Source organism: Erythrolamprus reginae, chromosome 4, assembly GCF_031021105.1.
Source record: "Erythrolamprus reginae isolate rEryReg1 chromosome 4, rEryReg1.hap1, whole genome shotgun sequence".
Taxonomy (NCBI): domain Eukaryota; kingdom Metazoa; phylum Chordata; class Lepidosauria; order Squamata; family Dipsadidae; genus Erythrolamprus; species Erythrolamprus reginae.
Genome location: NC_091953.1, coordinates 41,688,901 through 41,712,511, shown reverse-complemented (window position 1 = coordinate 41,712,511; position 23,611 = coordinate 41,688,901). Strand labels below are relative to the sequence as shown.

Below are 23,611 nucleotides of genomic sequence, written 5' to 3'. Positions count from 1 at the left end.
CTTTAAACTTCAGTGTATGTTTTTGACTTCCCTTGCTTTCCCCCATATTCCTCTTTTTCCAGTGAGATCTTATGAAGTACCACATCTCCCCAGACCAACAAAGCAGGAAGGAAATGGTATGTTGTAGGCCCATCCATTATAGAGGCAAAACTTGTAGGATCAAGGGAAAGACCTTCTCTATGGTGCCTGCCACCATATGAAATATCATACTCCCAATCACTGAATTACTTAACAGAATAAAACATTGTTATTTTTCTGGAAGACCTTGAATATGTGATTTTGTCAGGAGATTTTGTACCCTTCATTGATATGGAGTCAATCAAGTGGCTGGGGCAAGTGAGGAAGGGACATTTATGGGGTTTTTATACTTTTATATTTTAATGTTGTAAATTACCCAGAGTCAATGTGTGTGAATTGGATGTCCTATAAATTTGTTTAAATTTCTATAGCTTCAGCTTCATTGCTTTAATATGGGAATTCCTATTTAGATAATACTTTAGTGAGTATTATCAAATGCAAGCTTGGACAGTTACACTTTCATATTTCAGGCCTGCAGCAAATGTTGTTCTATATTTCTACTAGTGAATACCTATTAATAGAGAAACTTTCAAAAATTATATCTTTCACAAGTCTTATGCATGTAAGACATATTTTTAAAAGAAAAAGTATAGATAATTAAAACAAATCAATATCCTTATACTCTACCCCTTTATAATTTCTTCTTGTGTTTCCATAATTGGTCTGAAAGCAATTAAGGTTATAATTTTTAAAAAATCAACATAAAAAACATAAACAAGAAATTGTATGAATGTCACTTTAGTAACATCTAACTGCTATTGCTGAATCATACCTATTGGGAAAGTGTAGTCATTTGACAACATACATTATTACAAAATCTATTTCTAACTCAAGAGCTTTCAAACTTTAAGTGAAATATGTCACAATTTTAAGAGAACCATGTTTTTCAATCTGCGAGCTAGGGCACCATAGAACACTACTCTGCATTAAAAAGCAGTTGACAATGAACACATAACTGAGAAGCTTCATCTTAAGATGCATATTCTTTATAGTATTTCAAAGTGATGCTCAGTTCCCAAGATAACCCGAAACGATGAATTCAAATTCTGCTTTTCCTTAAATGCAAAAAGGTAAGACAAAGCGAAGATATACCGGTAGATCTTAGATGTAATCAAAGCCTTGCTTAATTACTTAGAAAATCCTGTTGAGTTCAAAGTGTATAATCCTAAACAAGTGCACACTGCAAGTACTGAACTCCGCTTAACCCTTTGTTTTAGCAGGAATTGGAGGAGGGTGTCAAGTTCAATAATCAAATGCTTGCATATCAGTGAAATTAATTCAGAAACTTCTTTACTAAAAGAAAAAATAGCCTCTTATCTATTCAAGTCACAGTTGATTTTTAAAATCTGCCTAACCTATGTAGAAAAGCTCAAATGTGGTATTGAAAATTAAGTTTATACTTTTAAATTATCCCTTAATTTAAATTCCCTTTATCCCTCTTTTCAAACAAAACATTAAATTAGAAAGATAAAATGACAATGAAATCCTTGCACCTTAAAACTCCTTTCTTCCCTCCAAGCATTTTCACCATAAGCCTTCTGCTCTCTCTGCTTAAACAGTGTTTCTTCTCTTCCTCTTAAACCCGAGTCCTTGGAGTACCCAACCCATTTCTGAAAGCTCCGTCTGACTGCTGGCCAGGAACACCAACATTCAGCCATTATTTGTCGATTTTAATGCTACCTTCTCTGCAGTAATTAAGAACTGAAATAAATAATGCTTGTACTCTGAGACCACCCCCACATATAGTGGCAGGATATGTTCGTTTGGGACTTTTTCCCCACTCACCCTTCAGAATGCAGGATGTATCAAATAGTAGCCCACACACAAATATTTTCCCCTGCCCAGTTCCAAATGAACACAGCCGAGGTGTATTTTGACAATGATATGTACCAAACTCTTCCTTTCGGACAGAATGCAATCTTGGCATTTTATTCTTCGAGAGGAAAAAATAATCTACCATTACAGCAGTTAAAAACCCAAATTGGTAAAGGGAAGTTTCTCTTGCTGTCTCTTGCAGACACACACAAACACACACACACACACACAGAAAGAGAGAGAGACAGGGAGGGAGGGGGCTGAAAATAGTAGAAACAACAAATTCTTGCTCCTTACCGTATTTTTATAAAAATGCTTCTATCTTTAAGCAAGAAATATACTTCCCTTGGCTTTAGCCACTAGTACAGTGGTAATTGGGTAACATGTTACATTACATCATTTCTATTTCAAAGTGGACAACATGATATGACAGAACTTATGTGCAGGAAATTCTTTGGGCTCCTGTTCTATGGTATCTATTTTCATCACAGGACTCCAGCTATTCCTTATTTCACTGCACCTTCATTCAACAGATTTACAGTAAACTGTGTTTTTAAAGCCAATTCAAGTATGTATAGTATATATAAATACATAGCCAACAGTTTATCTTTATGTGGAATATTGTATTTTAAAATACAGGTAGCTGAACTGAGTGGTTGGTCAGTTAATACGTTTCTTGTTTTCAGTGAAAGTGATAGGAAAATAACTTTCAAATAATAGTGTTAAATGTGAGAGATACATTTCAACAGAATTTTAACTCCTTTTTTCTTCTTTATTAATAGAATCATAACATATTGGAAGAGACCATTGGGAAAAATCGTAACAGTAAAAGCTATAAAAAATTATCTTGGGGCCTTGCATCAACTAATTCAATCCTGTTTCAGTGAAATCCACTTCTTTAATTTTCTGTTAAATGGTCATCTTGTCTATTTAAATAACCTCAAGATATTTTTTCATTGTTAAATAGCTATAACTGATATGATTTTTCCCAATATTCAATCAAAACTTATTTTATGAATTATTCTAATTATTAGTAAACTATTTTTTGTCTTATGGAACAAGTCTTAATATTTCTGCAATTTCTTATATTGAAGATAGTTATTATCTCCTCAAAATCTTATTTGCCAGCCAAAATAAATTCCAAATCTGCAATTATTACTTTATTATTATTATTATTCCATGCCACTTACCATCCTGGTTGCTATCTGGCATGATCCAATCTGTTAAAATTATTATTCATAAAGTATGCTGTCCAGAGTTGGACACAGTAATCCAGAAGCAGTCTGGATTATTACAGTAATGTAATTCACAATAAAATTACATCGCTGCCATCACACGGTAGCTATTTAAAAATCACAACTGCCCTGCATATACCTATCTAGATAACTTCTCTGATTATATATTAGCAAATATCACTGGTTTCTAGTCAGTTATAAAAACTAGGTAACAATTATATTTCCATAAACTCTGCATATATATATATATATAGTTAAAGCTATTGTGCAATAACATTTTGTTAAAAATTGTTTAATAGTCACCTTTCTTACTTAGAAATATACAAAACATTAGCAGTAGCATTTAGACTTATATACCACTTCATAGTGCTTTTACAGCTCTCTCTAAGCAGCTTACAGAATCAGCATATTTCCCTCAACAATCTGGGTCCTCATTTTACCCACTTCGGAGGGATGGAAGGCTGAGTCAACCTTGAGCCGGTGGTGAGATTTGAACTGCTGAACTACAGCTAGCAGTTAGCTGAAGTTGCCTACAGGGCTGCACTCTGCATTTCAATTCCGGTTTTCCTATATGGTGCTGGAGGGTTGAAGAATTTCACATTTTTTACCTCTAGATGGTAGTTGTGGTTATATTTCTATAAGGTTTTGTAATGAATATGTAACTACTGTATACTAATGAAAAGAAATAGGTTTTTCCATTAAAAAAGCATTTAAAAAAATATGGAATCCATACATATAGATCCATACATCCCACACATATGTACACATTGACATTCCCAGAGAGTATTAAAGGATCACTGGACTAAAATGTAAGGCTATTGACCCATCCAGTTTATTCATTGCTTTGATATGAAACAACTGAAACCAAATATCTATGCAACTATATGAATGAAAATCAATTGTTTTTAATTTAAGACTACCATCTAGAGGTAAAAGTGTGAATTTCTTTTAAAAACTGAGTACTATTAAATTCTCAGCTGGCAGTAGAGGCAAAATTATCAAACTCTCCTTATTATTGTCCTCTCTCTTTTTCCAGGAACCAAAAATTACTGCTTTTTTGTAGAAACACTTGTTTTTAATTTCAACCCTCCAGCACCAGATAGAAAACCAGAATTGAAGTGGTAATTCAGTGACAAATTTTTAAAAGGTTATTGTTATACTGAAAAATATATTATTTATTCAAAGTTTTTACATACAGAAACTGAATCACCTTTGCCATATAACTAGTTATTTACCTGCCTTACTAGAAATGGTCTTTGTAGTTTAGTTCAGAGAAAAGAGAACAAGAAAAATAATTCAGCACTCAAGTGTTTGTTTTTGCATTAATATTTATTTCTTTTTCTCTCTTTATTTCTCATCCTAACAAAATTTGACTCAGAATTTTCACGCATTTCAAACATTTAAAAAATATATATAATACTGCCTATCTCCAGGGTATTGAAAGTTGAGTCAGTTCTAGGATTACCAGATCTACATGGTAAGTCTGGGAAAACATTAAATGTCACATGCAAAAAACCTCTTAAATACTTATCCTTTCCAGTGGTCTGGATTTTTACAGCACAAATATAAAGCCATTGAATGGATATGGGTGATTGTGAGTCTGTCTGTCTGTCCTTCCAACTATCTTTCATTTGCCCCAGATGCCTCTTATAAAGTCAGATCACAGTGAGTTAATGAGTTATATTCCCAGATAAATTATTACTCCAACACTCCGCAGTCTGCATTGGTTGCCGATCAGTTTCCGGTCACAATTCAAAGTGTTGGTTATGACCTATAAAGCCCTTCATGGCACCGGACCAGAATATCTCCAGGACCGCCTTCTGCCGCACGAATCCCAGCGACTGGTTAGGTCCCACAGAGTCGGCCTTCTTCGGGTCCTGTCGACTAAACAATGCCGTCTGGCGGGACCCAGGAGAAGAGCCTTCTCTGTGGGGGCCCCGACCCTCTGGAACCAGCTTCCCCCTGAGATTAGGATTGTCCCCACCCTCCCTGCCTTTCATAAACTCCTTAAGACCCACCTCTGCGGTCAGGCATAGGGGAACTAAAACATCTCCCCCTTGCCCATGTTGTTTTTGCCATTTGACTGATTGACTGTGTGCCTGTTTTTTACATATATTGGGACTGTTTTATGAACTTATTAATTTTAAAATTGTAATTAGATTGGTGGGCATTGGATTTGTTATTATGTACTGTTTTTTATTATTGTTGTGAGCCGCCCCGAGTTTGCGGAGAGGGGCGGCATATAAATCCAATAAATCTAATCTAATCTAAATCTTACTACCTTGCATATCTATTTTTTAAAATGCTCATTTTTCCCTTCTAAAACTATTGTTTTCCATTCAACTTCTTGTCTATTTGGATATTTGCCACTGTTAATTCTAAATTTAGAATTTTAAAATCGGAATTCTGGAATATTGAAAATATATATTCTTTTTCAAAGGAATAAAACTTCAAATTGACTTCAATTCAATGGAATTTGGGTTTGCCTTTGTTCTGATTACCCCTCTCCAAGCACAGCTGAATCAAAAAGTGGTTGTAGCAGTGCAACCAACAGTTTTAACTAAATCACAACCTCAAGAAGCTTCTGGAAAGGACAAACGTCCTTCAAAATATTTATCAAATTGATGCATCATTCTTGTGAATGCCTCCACAATGTTTGCATATTCAAATCCAGGGTCTTTCATAATGATAATCATCACAGGATACTAAAAGAGAAAACCAATCAAGTGGGAGGAAATTCCTTCATATATAAACATGCACTTACTTAAACTTTTTAACATGTTCCAAAGCAAAGGACCTACATCCTGTTCAGAAAAACAAAACTACAGTATTTGTACAAAGGAAACAGCTGTCAAATAAATTGGGGGGGAAAAAACCTTTGCCCTGTCTCTAAACAGAAAATGGTTTCTTTCAGCCTTTATAAAGGTATAATTGAAGAAGTCATCAAAATAATCCATTGCATAATTTCCTCCTTAATTTTTACACTAATATAAAGAGCTTTTAACAATATACACTGCTCAAAAAGATAAAGGGAACACTTACACAACACAATATACAGTGGTACCTCTACCTAAGAACGCCTCTACTTAAGAACTTTTCTAGATAAGAACCGGGTGTTCAAGATTTTTTTGCCTCTTCTTAAGAACCATTTTCTAGTTAAGAACCCAAGCCTGGAAAAGTTTCCCAGAAAATTTAAGAACGACACGAAGGCCCAGCCAGTTCCCTGCCATTCCCCCTGGGTTTTTCTCTCTCTGGCACAATGTATGGGAGGCAGCCTCGCGCCAGGTGTAGGGAGGTGCGTGCTCCTCCTCGCCGCCTCAGAGTCCCTCTACAGTAGTCCCTCGCTATACTGCGCTTCACCTACTGCGGCTTCACTTCATCGCAGGTTTCTGATCGGCAGATTTAAACAGCCCGCCAAAGTCAATCGGCAGGTTTTTCAAAAAATATATATATCTAAAATTGTAAATACTGTATTTAAATACTGTATCTAAAATAAATACTGTGTGGGAAGGGTTTATAAACACTTAAAACAATGAAAACGTACCAAACAATTACAATATAAATACTTAAATAAGTACTATCAGTCAATAAATTCCCCATCGCGGATTTCACCTATTGCAGCCAGGTCTGGAACGTAACACCAGCGATAGGTGAGGGACTACTGTATTTTTTTTTAAGCCTTAAAGTTTTGGGGTTTTTTTAATTCTCCTCACCTCACCTTCTTCCTTCGGCAGCAACTTTCCTCCTCCTCTTCTTCCTTCTCCTCCTCCCACCCAAATTCTGAGCTTTTATTTCTTTCCTAATGGGTTTGCACGCATTATTTGCTTTTACATAGATTCCTATGGGAAAAATTGCTTCTACTTACAAACTTTTCTACTTAAGAACCTGGTCACGGAACAAATTAAGTTCTTAAGTAGAGGTACCACTGTAACTCCAAGTAAATCCAACTTCTGTGAAATCAAACTGTCCACTTAGGAAGCAACACTGATTGACAGTCAATTTCACATGCTGTTGGGCACATTCAACTTTGTACAGAACAAAGTATTCAATGAGAATATTTCATTCATTCAGATCTAGGATGTGTTATTTGAGTGTTCCCTTTATTTTTTTGAGCAGTATATTTCAGATTACTTTTAGGGTTTTAGGACAACTTTCGCAGAAGTTATATTTTGCTTCTGAAACATATTCTTTAATTCACTTTCTAAATATTAAATGCAGACATTCTATAGGTAGACCCTTATTGTATCCGGTTTATCAGACTTAAAAGTTTGGAATGTACAGTTCCAACCTAACTGCAGCAGAAGACTAAACTAGATTCTGCCTCTGATTAACAGTGTGGTTTTCTTTCTCCAATTTTCTCTTTTCTTTCTTCTGACACTAATTAGTTATTTTTCAATGAAATGTGCACTTTATCTGTTTAATTAGACGAGGTTAAAAATACAATTTCTTCAAAACAAATAAACTGCTACTATATTTGGCACATGCACTCAACTTTTGTTTAGCTGACTACCTTTTTTCCCCCCACAAACAAAAGACAATGGAAAAGATTCCAAACAAAGAAATCCTGGTCTGCAAGTCTCACTCAGTTACTGATAAATGGGAATAAGTCAAAATGAAGTACAGTAATACCCCGGTTATTGCGTCCCCAACCATTGCGAACAGGGTAATTTGCGATTTTTGAACCCGGAAGTCAAAACACCATCTGCGCATGCGTGCCTTTTTTCTATGGGCACGCATGCGTAGATGGCGCCGGGCAGATCAGCTGCTGGGCGGCTTCCCTGGGTCTTCCCCCTCTTGCTGGCGGGAGGGCGAAGCCCCCCCCCAGCACCCGCTCGCCCGCCCTTCGCCCTTCGCCCGGGAAGTTCGCCAGGAGTCAGCGGAGAACGGCGCGCCTGTTTTAAAATGATCGGAGCCGGCCGGCTCCGATCGTTTTAAAACAGGCACGCCGTTCTCCGCTGACTCCTAAAGCGGGGAAGTTCGCCAGGAGTCAGCGGAGAACGGCGCGCCTGTTTTAAAACGATCGGAGCCGACCTGGGGGGCTCGCTAGCACCCCCCCAAACCCGGGTTTGGGGGGGTGCTAGCGAGCCCCCCATGTCGGCGGGGACGTTTTAAAACACCCGCGCCGCTTTCCAATGAGTCCCGAAGACAAACGTCAAACTTCCGCGTTTGTCTTCGGGACTCATTGGAAAGCGGCGCGGGTGTTTTAAAACGTCCCCGCCGACATGGGGGGCTCGCTAGCACCCCCCCCGAACCCCCAACCTGGGTTTGGGGGGGTGCTAGCGAGCCCCCCATGTCGGCAGGGACGTTTTAAAACACCCGCGCCGCTTTCCAATGAGTCCCGAAGACAAACTCGGAAGTTTGACGTTTGTCTTCGGGACTCATTGGAAAGCCGCGCGGGTGTTTTAAAACGTCGCCGCCGACATGGGGGGCTCGCTAGCACCCCCCCGAACCCCCAACCCGGGTTAGGGGGGGTGCTAGCGAGCCCCCCATGTCAGCAGGGACGTTTTAAAACACCCGCGCCGCCCCCAATCTTCGGCTCCTCGCTAGCGCTGCGGAAGTAAAAACACCATCTGCACATGCGCAGATGGTGTTTTTACTTCCGCAGCGCTACTTCGCGAAAACCCGCTCGTTGCGGGGGGTCCTGGAACGGAACCCTCGCAACGAGCGGGGGATCACTGTATTCACGTATTACACCCACAAATGAAATGAATAGTGAATTTCCATTATCAAAATTTCATTTTTAAGATATATTTAATTTCTGATATATTCTTGAAATTATGCCTACCCAATGTAAAATATTTCACAGATTGGAAAAAAATACCACAGTTGTCTTAAGGTTTTTCTCTAAGATATGGGAACTATTCAATGTGCTCAAATTAATAGGTTTTTCCATTTTTTTAAAAAAAGAATATTTAATAAAGAGAATAAATAATAAATATCAGGAAAAAATAAAATAGTTAACAATATTGTGCATATTAATATTAGATAATTAAAAAGCAAACTGGTGACAATAATGGCATAGAGAAAATGCACATGCAATTACCAACTGTATAGAACTGGCCAATTTTATCTTAAACTGATTTTGAAAATAAATACTGTACCATTTAAGCCAAAACAGAAATATTATCTGTTGAAGTAATACCTATGATTATAATTTATAGAACTTAGGTGGGTGACATGTTTTACAAATCTTACCACTGCAAACAACAGTGTCATCAACATTTTTTTTCTGATATAGTGGAAAGCTGCAGGATATAATTTGTGGCTCATAAGTACCTGATCATTTTGTCAGAACACACATGTCGAAGCACCATAAATTTCTTTCAATTTCCTACCCTGGCTTCATTGCACTGCTTAGATTTTAAAACAGGATGTGATTTGGCCAGTTTTTGCGTGATGGCAAACACTGACACACATGAAAAATCAAACAACTGAATTGTAAACTACTACAACAGCTGCACACATAATAAGTAACTTTAAGGGCAATATTTGATACAGCAATAGAAAAACATTGTTAAAAATTAACTGGGAAAAAATGTATTACCAGTCTCTCCATTTCCTGTTCTTTCAGCCTTTCTTCCCTTTGCCTCCTGTGATAGTCCATTAGGTCTTCTCTTCCAGAAACAGAACTAATGCTGTTCTTTCTCTCGCGAATAGTAGGAGTCTGCCTATGGCTTTCCAAGTCTGTTTCATCAAACTCCATGGAGCTATTGGAAATTCTTCTTCTTGCAGGAAACCCTCTCTCAGTGTCAAAGGGAATAAATGAATTACTAGGGCTGGTTCCTGACAATCCAACCCTATCAAAGTCATCAGAGGCATAAGAGGAAGTAGATGCCAGAAGCATTTTCCTAGCCATCCGGGGGCTTGTAGGAACACTGAGAGTTGAATTTACATAGGAATTAACTTCAGGTGGAAAGTTTGAGTATGGCAATACTCCTGAAGTGCAAGAAGAAAAATGAAGGTAATTGTCAGCATCCAGTATATTTTGAGGTAGAAGGTCTTTTTCAATAGTCTTCTTTCTTTTGGAATTCCCAAAAGAGTTTCTGGGTGGTAAACTCAGTGGTGTGAGTTGGCTTTCTGTTGATTTATAAAGCCTAGGCAGTGACCGACTATAAGCTCCCATGTGGCTCAAAGACCCACTCGGATATTTTCTGGCTCTAGGCCCCTGAGCTTCCATGGCTGAATCCTTTTGTTTAGTTGACCTAGCCTGCACGGACATAATGTCATGTATATTCATTTTCCTGCTTTGTTTTGGACTAGAGGGCATACTGGCAGCTCCAGAGCTGCCAAATGGTGAAATAATGATATCATTTCCTGAATTCCCATTCAACATTGTAAGAAGAGATCCAGAATTTTTCCACCCATCCAGCGCTCCTGGGAAATAGACACTATCATGAGATTTATTCTTCTGACTGTACTTTGAATAGGGAAATTTACTCAGCTGTCCAAACTGTTTTTCATTTTCCCTGATAGCATAAACATCAAAGTCTTTTTTTCCAAGACTGCACCCACTTAATGATGAGAATGTGCCTGAAATGGGGCCCATATGCTTTAGAGAAGCATTTCTGTCTGAAAGATAAGAGTCCTCATAAGCCAAAGGTTTGATTCCCTGAATTTTGGAAACAGATGGCATACTTTTAACACTGGATGCAGGGCTCCCTTTAGGTGCCAGAGGCTGGGAGAGAGTTAAATAAGAACCAGAGTAGTCTTCATTTGTTTTTAATTTCAGACTTGTTGAGTATTTTTTCTGACTGAGTTTGTCCATTATATGCTGGAGATCAGTTTCAAGAGAATTCATAGCTACTTCTTTTCCCAAACTGGTGTTTTGTAATTCCACTTGGTTTTGCATATGGCCATATTCATCCAACATCTTGTTGGAATCTGTAAAAAGAAAAAAAGAGAGAAGAACAGGAAAGTGAATTATTCACTCTTTTCGTAGCTTGTGTTACTTTTAAAATTCATACTTCATACAATTCAACAAGAAATTCATAGAAACATTGTTTACAGTGAATATAAAGATGAGTAATTTTAGAAACTATTTTCAAATCACAGGATTAAAAAATATTACTGTTTTAGAACCCTGATATACAAAAAGAATCAAGATAGACCTGTGCAAGATGAAACACCACCAAATCAGTGATGTTAGTGGTAGACCAGAAACAAATTTCCTGTATATGCTATTTATCTTAGCTGCCTGCAAGGAAAGAAAGAAAATGAATGGATGGGGGAAGGGTCAGGATTCTTACTTACAAGTAGGTAAAAGATTGTATTGGATAAAAGGCAGAAACAGCCTGATAAAGCTGCCTCAGAATAATTTATTTATGCATTAAGTTAAGTGAATTCGTGCCACTTAAATTTGTTCTTATGATGGTCTCTCTCATTTTGCCTCCCAACAAGCAGTGGGTGGACATTAATTTAATTATAATATTCAGAGTCACATAGTCACAAACACTTCCCTTTTAGGGGAAAACCTTGTCCTAATTTGTATATATTTTAACCTTTTCAACAACTACCCATATTTTTATTGTACAAAACCCAGAAAAATAAGAGTTCAAAACTATAGATGTAACTTTACACTCCAATTTATACAGGGATGTAACTGAAGAGAAAGGGAGAGAGAGATATTTATGCAACTAGGAGGAGAGGATTCCTGAATAAATTGAGTATTGCTTTTCAAACTCTTTCCCTGTTCCAAAGCTCTCTGGATTTGTTGGGAAATTTGGTTACCAAGTAGAAACCTATTTTAAAACAATACATAACATGGAAAGGAATTTTATTGCTCATCAATCTACAAGGGCGCATTATTCAACTGGATCATTTTCATCATAATTACCAGATTGATAAACATTATTTCTAATACATGATCCAACATAATTTCTTTATTGAGGATGTCAGAAACTGATTTAAGAAAAATAATAAAATTTAACAGTACTCTGATGTAAAAAGCCCAGATAACAGGTGGTATATAAGATCCTAGGTTCATTTCCTTTAATCCCCACCACCAATTAAAATAAGTAAAATTCAACTGAAAACTTCTTAAAATCTGGATGAAATCTATGACAGCATACATAAAAATAAAGGTGCAAATATGTTAATTTTGCAATCTTATATGTATATCCCATTGGGTCCAACAAATTAATTATTAAGTAAGTGTATTGAAGACTATAGTCTTAAGGTTTATTGCATGATCATCTCACAATATCAAAACTGTTTTTACTACTGCAATCAAATTATCACATATCAATAACCTCCTTCCCATATAATATATATACTGTATCACATATATAATTTTAAATATACACACATATATACACACATACATATATGTAGGCAAGAGGGAGGGAACAAAGCATGGAAAATATTGTGTATTAGCAAGAACTTTGTTTTATTCTATCCAGCACATACAAGAATTATTTCATTAAGTGCTAACACGTACAATATTCTAAACTGCTCATTATTGTTTCTATATTCACAGAATATTTCTATATTCAAAGTTAAATTAAGATGTTGAAAGAAGATTTTGAGCATCTGCAAATCTGATTCTGTTTAAATATATGGAATCTTAAAAAGAGTTTAGAGCGGGAAGCAATAATCCTGCTCACTATTGTCTATTTTGATTAGCAGCAGCTCTCTAAATCATCTGGGAAATTCCAGAGATTGAAATATTTGCATGTGTTTCAAATGTAATTCCGAGAGTTATTTTCAGCATTTTGTACTTGTATGCAATACTTAAAATCCATTGACTTCAATGGCGATAAAGGAATAGGGAAAATCATTTATTTATACCACTTGTATACTGATGAATCAATACAATAGTTTACAACAGTCCAATAAAAATATGCACCCATCCATAATAATTAAAAAAATATCCATAGTACACCATCATAACCAAAATACAAGAGAAAAATGGAACCTAATTGACTCTTTACTTTTTATCTAAAAAAATAGCAAACATAGAAGCAAAATACTGTATGAATAGTGCTAATTTAACTCACCACAATATTTTTTTAAAATGATGTCTTATTTATGATATTATCATAAATATGATTTCTGTTATGTCTTAATTGGCACTTCCAGGTTAATATAAACATAACAGCTTGTTTTGGAAAAAAGATCTCTATAGGTCAATTAGAGTTGAAATTGATTATCTTTCACTCACAGTAGGTATTTCATGTTAGTAAACAAGTACTTGCTAATTAAAGTTATAAGGAAACAATGTATTTGCTGTCTTGTTAGAAACTTTAAAAACATTATTTAGGAGGATAGGAACCAAAGTTTATCTTGGGTGGATATATATTCAAACCATGACTCCTGTACCTATTACACTTCTGAACATTTTACAGGTGAATATGTTTTTTTTATCATTAATGAGGAGATGGCATGCACACAGCTTGGTCTAACTTGGACTGTATCATAATTAATCAATAGTTCTAGGTCATTAAATGCTAAAGAAGCATTACCGTAAGAAATGAATTGCATACCTGTTCTATGACTGTGGTAAACAAGATTATTTCTATTTGACATCATGTTGCTGCTTGCCAAAAGAGATGGATTATTACAGCCAAATTAGATGAAAACAGATAAATTCTGACACCTGTAAACAACATAAGAGCAGTAAGTTTATAACAAACAATATCTTTTGAAATATCTTTAAAAACTAAGTATATATTTAAATATTACAGTTCACTTTCTAAACTAAAAACTTCTCTAGTTTATATACAATATGTTTAAAATCCAAGTCATCAAAAAAGAAAAAAAAGCAAATAAATCTCTTATGAAACAAATAGTAAGTGAGACTGGAAACAGCCAACAATTTAAGCAGGGAACGTGACGAAGACAGAAGAGATGCATAATAGAATAAATATATTTTCAGTGTTTTTAAAATCTAAAAGGCAACTTAAAATGTTATCTACAATATTTGTGTCCATGTGATCATCTGTTTTAATAAAAGTCAAATTTGCTTGATCACTTCTTTGCATTTTGTCTTGTTATTTATTAGTCTTTGTTTATTAATAAACAGCTCTTCCTTCAATTAAACAGCAGGGAAGCCTTCAAATTGGATGGTCACTAGTTATAATGGAGTACAACTTGGAGGGGGGGGATGTAACAGGATTCAGCTGGACAGTTGAAGTGGCTTTAAGACCTGAGATTTATCATCCTTAGTGCTGGATGGGGTTGTGCTATCCCCAACAGATCCAGTGCAAAATCTGGGGCTTCTAGATTCACAATTCCTGCTCCAAGAGTAGGTGGCAGTATGTCTAGGAAAGTTTTTTTTGCCACTGCAATGTTGTAAGCCAGCTGTGCCCTTTCCTAGATCGTGAGCACCTGCATACATTTCAGTCATGCCCTAGTCATCTGCCAACTGTATTACTATAACATGCTCTACATCAGTGTTTCCCAACCGTGGCAACTTGAAGATATCTGGACTTCAACTCCCAGAATTCCCCAGCCAGCATTTGCTGGCTGGGGAATTCTGGGAGTTGAAGTCCAAATATCTTCAAGTTGCCAAGGTTGGGAAACACTGCTCTACATTGATTTATTCTTGAAGAGTGTTTGAAAGCTACGATTTGTATAGAATGTAGCAGTACAGTGTGCACCTCAGTGACACCACTGTTATGTGAGTTGTATAGACTGGTTATGGGTCTAATTCAAGTTGTTGCTCATTGTTTTTAAAGTTCTTTATGACATATCCATAAAGTTACTCATTCCAGTGGAAAAGGCTACTTCATACCCTGTCAGCCAAAGAAATTTGACTGGCAGGATCCAGGAGAAGAACCTTTTCTGTGTGGCCTCCCATCCTCTGGAATATTCTGCCATTAGAGGTGAAGTTTTCCCCACACATCCCTGGCCTCCTGGAAGAGCTACAGCTGTGATGTTTGGCCTGAGGCCCCGAACAGGAACCTGTTACATTGAGAGTGGCTGACAGGCTATAAAGAAGATTCTCAACACCACCCACCCCTACCCCCAAATGTCCATCATCTTAATTTTTAACATCTATTCAATTTTTCCAATTTTAATTGTTTTAACACTTTTTAATTTTATTTTATTGTTAAGTGGACCAAAGTTGTAGTATCAGTGAGATAAATGGCATACATACAATAGACATATGCGCATACATACAAGCAAATGTGTTCTATCTGCAATAACATGTTAAATGACTCTGGATGAAAACAAAAGCAAAAAAAAATTGCTACTGAATCATCTGAAAGGACCACAGGGAAGATCACAGGAACATATTATTAACCTGTGGTTGCAACCTCATATTCATTTAATTAGGACCAAAGCCAAATGAATTCTGTGGGGCCTCCTTGAGAGAAGACCTACACATGTCTACACCTCCATCTTCTTCATGTTATTATGCAGTGTTGAAGTGTGCTCTCACCATAGATTATTAAATGACTCCCCTTTTTGTCTGCTTCACTGAAAATATATGTCATAGATGAGTGATCTAAAACAGGCATAAATAATTGAAAGTATAACTAATGCTAAAAGGTTTATTCATGTTCCCCTTAAATAGGCTCATGAGTTCATAGAGCAGTTAAGCTAAACGTATTTCTGCTCCCAAATATTAGAATATTTAGTAGAAATCCAGACAGTTTAACTCCCATAGTTTATATATATTTATCAAAATAATTCTATTAGGCAAGTTTCTCTGAAAGATACTAAGATAACCATTTGCATTTGAACTTTCTAAAGAAAATAAAATGCATTTGAACTTTCTAAAGAAAATAAAATGCAAAGGAATAAAAAGTGCTAACCAAGCATATTATTTTATTGCCTTAAAGGGAGAAAAAATGAACTTCTACCAATATGTATGCAAGTAAATCAACCAAAAGTGAAAAAGTGGCATTCGCTCAATAGGATTATACACATATTTATAAATGATGGATTCTTGTTTCAGATCAAACAAGGAACTAGACCAGCATGCTATGAGGTTAGATGGCACCAATAAAAGATATACAAATAGGCCCTGTCAATCTTCTCAAACTCATACCATATTCACTTTCATGCACAGAAACGTTCACTTAATTCGCAATAGCTGAAGTGATTATTCAAGACCAGCAGAACACTTTAAAGTGGAAGGTGAACCATTTCCTCCCAAACAGTGAACCATCCCAGCCCCACTTGCAAATTATACTTCCATTTGGCAAAGAGTTTTAGAAAAATCTTCCAGTGACAGCCAACACTCTTTTCAGGATTTAAGATTGAGGAAAAGTTACTATCTCAGTTTAGTTAGTAAATACACATTTTCAGAGGATGGAACGATGCAAATATGAAGAGAATCATGTGGGCTGCAAACGTTTTCTGCCTGTTGTATGGTACAATGAAGCAAGGGAAAGAAAACAGAACAACCAAAGCCTATATAATTTCTCATACAAGTCCAAAACTAATTTTCTCTTCCTTTCCAGGTAATAGCAGATTGCAAGAGTTTCATCTGAACAGTAAATTGTGATTAATTTTAACTATAGTTAGGCAGATGTAGCAACAATTGCTAATTGGTTTGCTAGTGTTTCCATTATCCAGAATTTAGTTTAACAAGTTTAGCAGGAATTAGGCAACACAGCAAGTTATGTTTAATTCAATAGTATTAATATTGAATATTCAATAAAATATTCCAACCTTAAAGTCTGACGGTTTATGTCAGAGGTGTCAAACTCGCGGTGTCACGTTGCCATGTGCCGTTTCACGATTTTTCCCCTCACTAAACCAGGAGTGGCTGTGGCCACGCATGAGGCATCCAGGCCGCGGGCCGTGAATCTGACATCCCTGATTATGTAGACAATTCTACAGGGCTGTGATAGGTTGGCTCCCTTCCCATCCTATGTATTTCTATGAAGGCAGTTTGAATAGCAATACAGTGGTACCTCTACCTACAAACACCTCTACTTACGAACTTTTCTAGATAAGAACCGGGTGTTCAAGATTTTTTTGCCTCTTCTCAAGAAGCATTTTTCACTTACAAACCCGAACCTCCAAAACTGTAATTGGAAAAGACAGGTAGAAGCCCCCGTGGTGCCTCTCTGGGAGGAAACAGGGCCGAAAAAAGCAGGGAGAAGCCTCTGTGGGGCCTCTCTAGGAATCTCCTGGGAGGAAACATGGCCTCCACCCTCCCTGTGGTTTCCCCAATCGCATGCATTATTTTCTTTTACATTGATTCCTATGAGAAAAATTGCTTCTTCTTACAAATTTTTCTACTTAAGAACCTGGTCACGGAATGAATTAAGTTTGTAAGTAGAGGTACCACTGTATATCAGAAATAAGTCCCTTTGAGATCAGTAGGACTTACTGAAATGGTTGGGTTTTTTTGCATAGTATCTACCAACCTACCCACACTAAAACTGTTTATCTGTTTATTTGTGTTTGTCCCCTTAAGTTACCCCAAATGGTGCATTACACCACTTTTGAATCCAGGCTGCAAAATTAAATAAGACCCAAATTAATGGCCTTCATTTTTCTTATGGAATTGACATTTCCATGTTCAGACTAGTTTAATTTACAAAGTTATGGCTATTGCAGCATTTCAGTCATGCCAATATAATTGTTCTATCTTTCCATAAGCAAAGTGAACAGGAAAGCCGTTAGAAAGCGGAGATCACTAATATTCCCATTACTTTTTTGCCCATGCATAATCATTTTGTTTATCTATAAGTAACTTACTCTAAGTTTGTTTGCCATTATAATTATGTTATATTTATGATATATTCAGTACTTTTCTTAGATGATCATGGGATCTTGCAGCATTGGAGTAAAAAAATGTGGTTGGCTTAAAAGTTAATATTCATGCTGATCTTATCAGGCTACACTACATACCTTTGTCTCAAAGAATAACCCAATGAGTCATAGGGTTTTCTAGTCATGAATAATTCTTTACAATCCATTAGATCTTAAACATATATTTAGTAAAACAAGTTGTGGACACATATTAATTAGATACTCCTTGACTTAGGAGCAGAATTTCTGTTGCTCATGTAAGACAGACGTTGTGAGTTTTGTCCCATTTTACATTCTTGCCAGTGTTAAGTGAATCACTGCAGCTGTTTATATACAGTTAAGTGAATCCAGTTTCCCTATTGACTTTTCTTATCAGAAGGTTGCAAAAGATGATTATATGACCCCAGGACATTGCAACTGTCATAATTATATGCCAGCTGCCATGGGGCTGAATTTTGACCATGTGACCGAAGGGAAGCTGGTTGTAAGCATGAAAAATGGTCATAAGACACTTTTTCAGTAGTTGTAGCTTTCTAGTTTCATTGTCATCTGAAAGGTTGATAAGAAAGACACAGATGTACTATAAAAGATACTGATGGCAGGAATACACTAATTTCTAGTTGCAAATGTGTGGTCCTTGAAATGTGTGAAATTCTGAGAGCATTTTAAATATGTTGCTGAAATATCTGTAACTTTTATTTCTTTTATCAGTAGGGCAATTATATGTAAAATAGGCTAGCAGTGCCTCAGGCACAGGCTACAGAACAAGATATGCTTCTCAAACAATCTTGAGTCAACTTACTATCATCTTCTAAAGGCCAGGCTCAAGAAACCTTTCCCTTGATTCACAATATTTAAATCCATCTCCCCCTACCTACCCACTTTTTGAAGGAATGGGTGCTAAAGTTTTGATTTTAGAAAATTTAAAAAATGTATTCAAGAAAGAGGCCCTTCTCAACCTCCCATTTAGTTGTGTCAAAGTAGGAACAAGAATTAAGCTGACATCAAAGCTCAGTAACTAGCTTCCCATGGCAGTTAACATCCTTCTGCAAGGCAGTTAATTATTATGTGTATATTTAACGCTCTGCTCAGTACATGTGACCAGCATTACCAAATCAGTCACCTACAAAACACTGGTAGAGTGGAACAATAGGTAAGAGAATCTAACAGTGACAAATAACAGCTTTCATACATAACTGCTATTCTGTCCACTCTTTGCAAAATGCAGAATGTTTTACCATGTTTACACATAATTGTTTAGATGTTACTAAAACAACTGTGGATAACATCAATAGTAACTGTTTGAAATGCCTCACACTTCTCTGTACTTCTTCCATAGGAAATGAAGTTATTTCAGCATTTCTCCTGCACAAATTCCTGTTTATAAAATGCAATAGTATAAAAACACCAATAAACAGTTCTTATGAATTCAATTAGAAAGAGTATCCTGCAGTTGTAGACAGTCATAAGATTTAAAGGTCTGCCTCCTAGATCTTAGAATCCATCTATTAGACTAGATGCAGACCCCCATTTCTACACCACATGCTTAATTTCATCTACAGCACCTTAAAGAATAACAGATTTATTACTTTCTAAAGATTTATAATTTAACTGAATGCTTTCAACAAATGACATATTGGTCTTAGAAGAAATATAGGAAGATTTTTTAAAGTCTCCATGGTATAAGCAGAGGGGTGGAACGGTACTCGCCCCCATGGCTCTGAGTACTAGTGGAGTCCAGCGCAATTCTACTACTGCACCTGGTCAGGTAGCAAAATCGTGCACAGGCACGCTACCTGCCCAGGTGCAGTAGCAGAATTGTGCTGGACTCCACTAGCAATCAGAGCCATGGGGGCGAGCACACATCACCATCCACCTTAGCAGCCCGCTTCTGGGTATAAATCAGCATGTAAGACTGGGTTAGGCCAATGGACTAAAACGTTTCCCATTCATAAAGCACCACAAAGATGTGATTGGTCATTTTGTTCACTCAAATTATCTTTCTCCCACTTGGCAAAGTGGAGAAATTATGATGGACTTGCAGAAGGATATTACTGTACTGGAAAAAGTCAAAAAGCTTCCTTCCAACCTCATTAATTCTAAAAGAACACCAAAACCTATTTTGGCTTAGAGCAGACTGAGCCTGAAACTGCTGTCCTTTTAGCTCTTAGACAATGTGAAAGATGTGCTTCTACCTCCTCTCTCTTATCATTCATATGTAAGTGGTTGTATAGAATGTTTTGATTGTTGGCTTTATTGTACACCATACAGAGTCACTTTAAGTGAGATGGGTAGTCCCATAAATTTAACAAACAAATAAACCAATGCACACGTTTGCCTACAAACAGTAAAATATACATCTTCATTTGCTAGTTTCTTGTAGAGCAATTCCCACTGATCTTTTTTAATTTCCACTATTGGAAGACCTACTATTAAAAGTTTCCCCAGGGAGAGGTAATAAAGTATTTTTTAAAAAACTTTGTTTGTTCAAGCACAACTAATAGAACACATAGCAACTAAGGCATCCCTGAGGGAAGAAGGACTTAAGCATCCAATGCTACCTGAGTAGAAGGAAATTGCTTAGTTCTATATTTTCATAAAATCTGTCTCAAGGCAAGCGCTAATCTCCTCAGTTCCAGGGGGATCCAGCCAAATCTTTTGCTTAGCACATTATTCCCAGTGAAGGGGAACAATTACACCAAGTCAGCAGTACTTCGGTTTTCAAAAAAAAAAAAAAGCAAAACATTGGCTGTCCCATTTTAACCCGAAAGCCTGGAAGCCTAAAAAATCTAAGCAATCCGGGCAGCAGACATGTGAGGAACTGGGAAAGTGTTGGCGGTGGAGGAGGGGGGGGGGCATCCCGGATTGCTAAAAAAAAAGGACAGAAAGATCATTTTTTAAAAAAAAAAATCCATGGAAAACACCACCCAGCTAAACGTTCCCCTCGACTCAGACTGAGAATAAAAGCAAAGGGGGGAAAGAAGTGCGAAAAGCCTGAGTTTTAAAATAGCAATGCCAGAGGGGAAAATAGAGGGAGGGGGAGGGGTGGAGAAACAAGGGACCAGTGTTAAACGTTTCCTCCGGCACTGCTTGCTCGATTTCCGGACTCCGCGGATTCAAAGCGAGGGAATCCTCCCTCAAGCGATGCCCCTTTTTTCCCCCTGAGAAGCTGCCAGTCAGATTCCCCCCGCTGGCTTCCCGCGCTCAGGACAAAAGCTGCCTTTGGGTCCCACACACTCACCTCTTCCTCCTCGAGCTCGCCGTACATCCTTCTCCCCCTGAGCCCCTCCAAGAAAGTCGGGTTCCGTCACTTGCTTCCAAGCGGAGCCTTTCCTTCTGAGCTGGACGGGATCCGGCCCCTTCCTTCTCCTCCTCCCCCAAGCTTTAACCGAAGCAACAATCAGGCCCGCCCATTCGGGTACCCCCACCTCCGTCTTCCAACAGAAGAAGGAGAAGCAAGCCGCCACCCCTCCCGCTCTTAGAATGGTTCGTTCCCTTCGGGAAAAGAGTTGGAAGGCTGGACCGAAAGAACATATTAAAAGGGGTGGGTGGGGGGAACTGTAATCTTGTGCATCATATTCTCGTGGATGGCAGGAGGCGTTTGGAAAGCTTTTTTTTACCATCCGTTTTATTTGGCCCGAATAGTGACATTGGAGTAGCGAGAGGTAATATCTTGGGAGTGTTTTACGCTAACTTCAAATCCCATCCATACACACTTACAAAGCATTCCAGAAAACAGAACTGCGCTTTAATGCCCGGGAGCTAAGTTTGGCTAAAGTTTTTAATTTTTTCCCCTCACTGGCAAAGAAAGACCATTGTTCTTCGGGTTCGGCTCTTGTCATGGAAAGGCTCGTTTGGTCCGGTGAGCAGCAGCCTTTCCTTCAGACCTCCTGGAAGTGACTTTAAAGGTGCACTGCCTCCTATGCCACACGCTTCGTGTTGGCCACCGCTTGGACCTTCCGTTTACCCGAGCGCTGGGGGGCGCGTTGCAAATAAGAGAGTTGACTTACTGTAAAGGCGCAGCTCCCAGTTGGTGATTTAAGAAAAAAATTCCCCGCCAGAATTACTCTCCGGTGACATCATGCAAACACAAATCTCTCGAAAAAGAAATGCACCCGGAGCGGGGTGAAGGGTGTTGCTTTCAGCTTGACAAATGTATCCCGTAAACTTTGGACCGATTTTCTGCAAAGCGCAGGCTAGGAAAACAGCAAACAGTTTTTCACCCTGAGTCAGCTTCCTATCGCTCTGACATCAGCAGAAAAATAGTCCTGGGTTTTAAGAAAGGCGAGCCAGAAAGCGAGTGGGGGGAGGAGAGAGAAAATGGTTGGCTTCCCCCCCTCCCTTTCCCTCCTTCTTCTCCTCCCGTCCAGAAGTTGGACGGCGCTCAGACTGACAGGAAAAGGATGTCTGCTGGAGCCCCACTCCCACATGAATCCAGCTGTGTTTTTTCGGCCGTCTTCACAGAGGCTGCAAGAATGTAGACAGAGGCTCAGTTAACGTTGCTACTCTCTTTGGGTTCCTCTAGGTCAACGCTCCTAAAATTATTATGTCGGGCATTCTGGAAAATTCTGTTCCAGACAATTGTAATCAATAATTTGGCAGGACCCAGGGGAAGAGCCTTCTCTGTGGCGGCCCCGACCTTCTGGAACCAACTCCCCCCAGATATCAGAGTTGCCCCCACCCTCCTTGCCTTTCATAAACTCCTTAAAACCCACCTCTGTCGTCAGGCATGGGGGAACTGAGATATTCTCTTCCCCCTAGGCTTATAAAATTTATGCATGGTATGTCTGTATGTATGATTGGTTTCTTAAATTGGGGTTTTTTACATTACTTTTAATATTAGATTTGTTCATACTGTCTTTTTACTGTTGTTAGCCGCCCCGAGTCTACGGAGAGGGGTGGCATACAAATCTAATAAATAAATAAATAAAATAAATAAATAAAATGCCTCGTGAACCCAACAAAATAATCATGTCATCTGAACGGTTTGCCAAATTTAGGCTCAATGTTTTATATAGTACAACATATTTCTGCCTTGTACTGCTACAATTTGGGCATTGTAAGATAAATCTGCAAGACCTGCCAAGATATTCACAGAGCAAGAAAGAAAAGATAAAATATTTGTTTGTTTATAAAATGTATATGACCACCCATCCCACAGAAAGTAACTGGGTGATGTACAACAAAACAATAAAGTAGTAAAAAAAAAATTTAATTTAAAAAATAGCAAGTCTAAGAGAATAGCAGTATTAACAACAATGGAGCCACCTCAAGATCTCACATCCCCAGGGCACCCAAGTCTGATGACATAATCATAACAGAGATGGAGCCAACCTCACTGGGAGGCATATTCCATTAGGCCCCACAGACAGTGGTCACTACTCGCAGATAGGACCCATAGCATGCTTTTTCTGCTGGAAATGATGTTACAAGTTCATATAATCAAGAAGAAGCGGTCCCTCAGATAATGTGCCATGAAGGATTTTAAAGATCAAAACTATTATAGAAAAATAGGGCAGAGGCAGCATGAAGTTACAGTTTTAAAATGTCATGCAGAAGTTTGTCCTGTGGATGTTCAAATTAATGTTACAATTGCTAAGCAAGTTCTTTTACCAAAGATATTACAGGGAATTCAGTTTTTTGATATCTTTATTCTAGTTGTTTCTTTTTTATACAAATTAATACACTGTACAAAATTATTTAAGACAATTATAACTGTCTGTTCAGTCTACCCTTGCACTAGTGAATGTAGTAGTAGTTCCCATTGCTCT

The 23,611-nt window shown here is 37.7% G+C and overlaps 1 protein-coding gene across 8 annotated transcripts in view; it reads right to left on the bottom strand.

Moving 5' to 3' along the window:
* The window catches only part of PHLDB2 (pleckstrin homology like domain family B member 2), a 69,941-nt gene extending 47,737 nt beyond the window's left edge, over positions 1 to 22,204 (bottom strand). For 3 of the 8 annotated variants that reach the window (XM_070750137.1, XM_070750143.1, XM_070750145.1), the window contains exons 1-3: positions 21,082 to 21,219; positions 13,610 to 13,722; positions 9,673 to 11,009 (exon numbers count right to left, since the gene is read on the bottom strand). In XM_070750137.1, coding sequence (XP_070606238.1) covers positions 9,673 to 11,009; positions 13,610 to 13,655 — 1,383 coding nt within the window. In that variant the 5' untranslated portion in view covers positions 13,656 to 13,722; positions 21,082 to 21,219. Of the gene's footprint in view, positions 1 to 9,672; positions 11,010 to 13,609; positions 13,723 to 21,081; positions 21,280 to 21,850 lie in introns of those variants that run through there. The other 5 variants (XM_070750140.1, XM_070750142.1, XM_070750144.1 and 2 more) reach the window with 3 other exon arrangements.
* Positions 22,205 to 23,611: the final 1,407 nt, after the last annotated feature.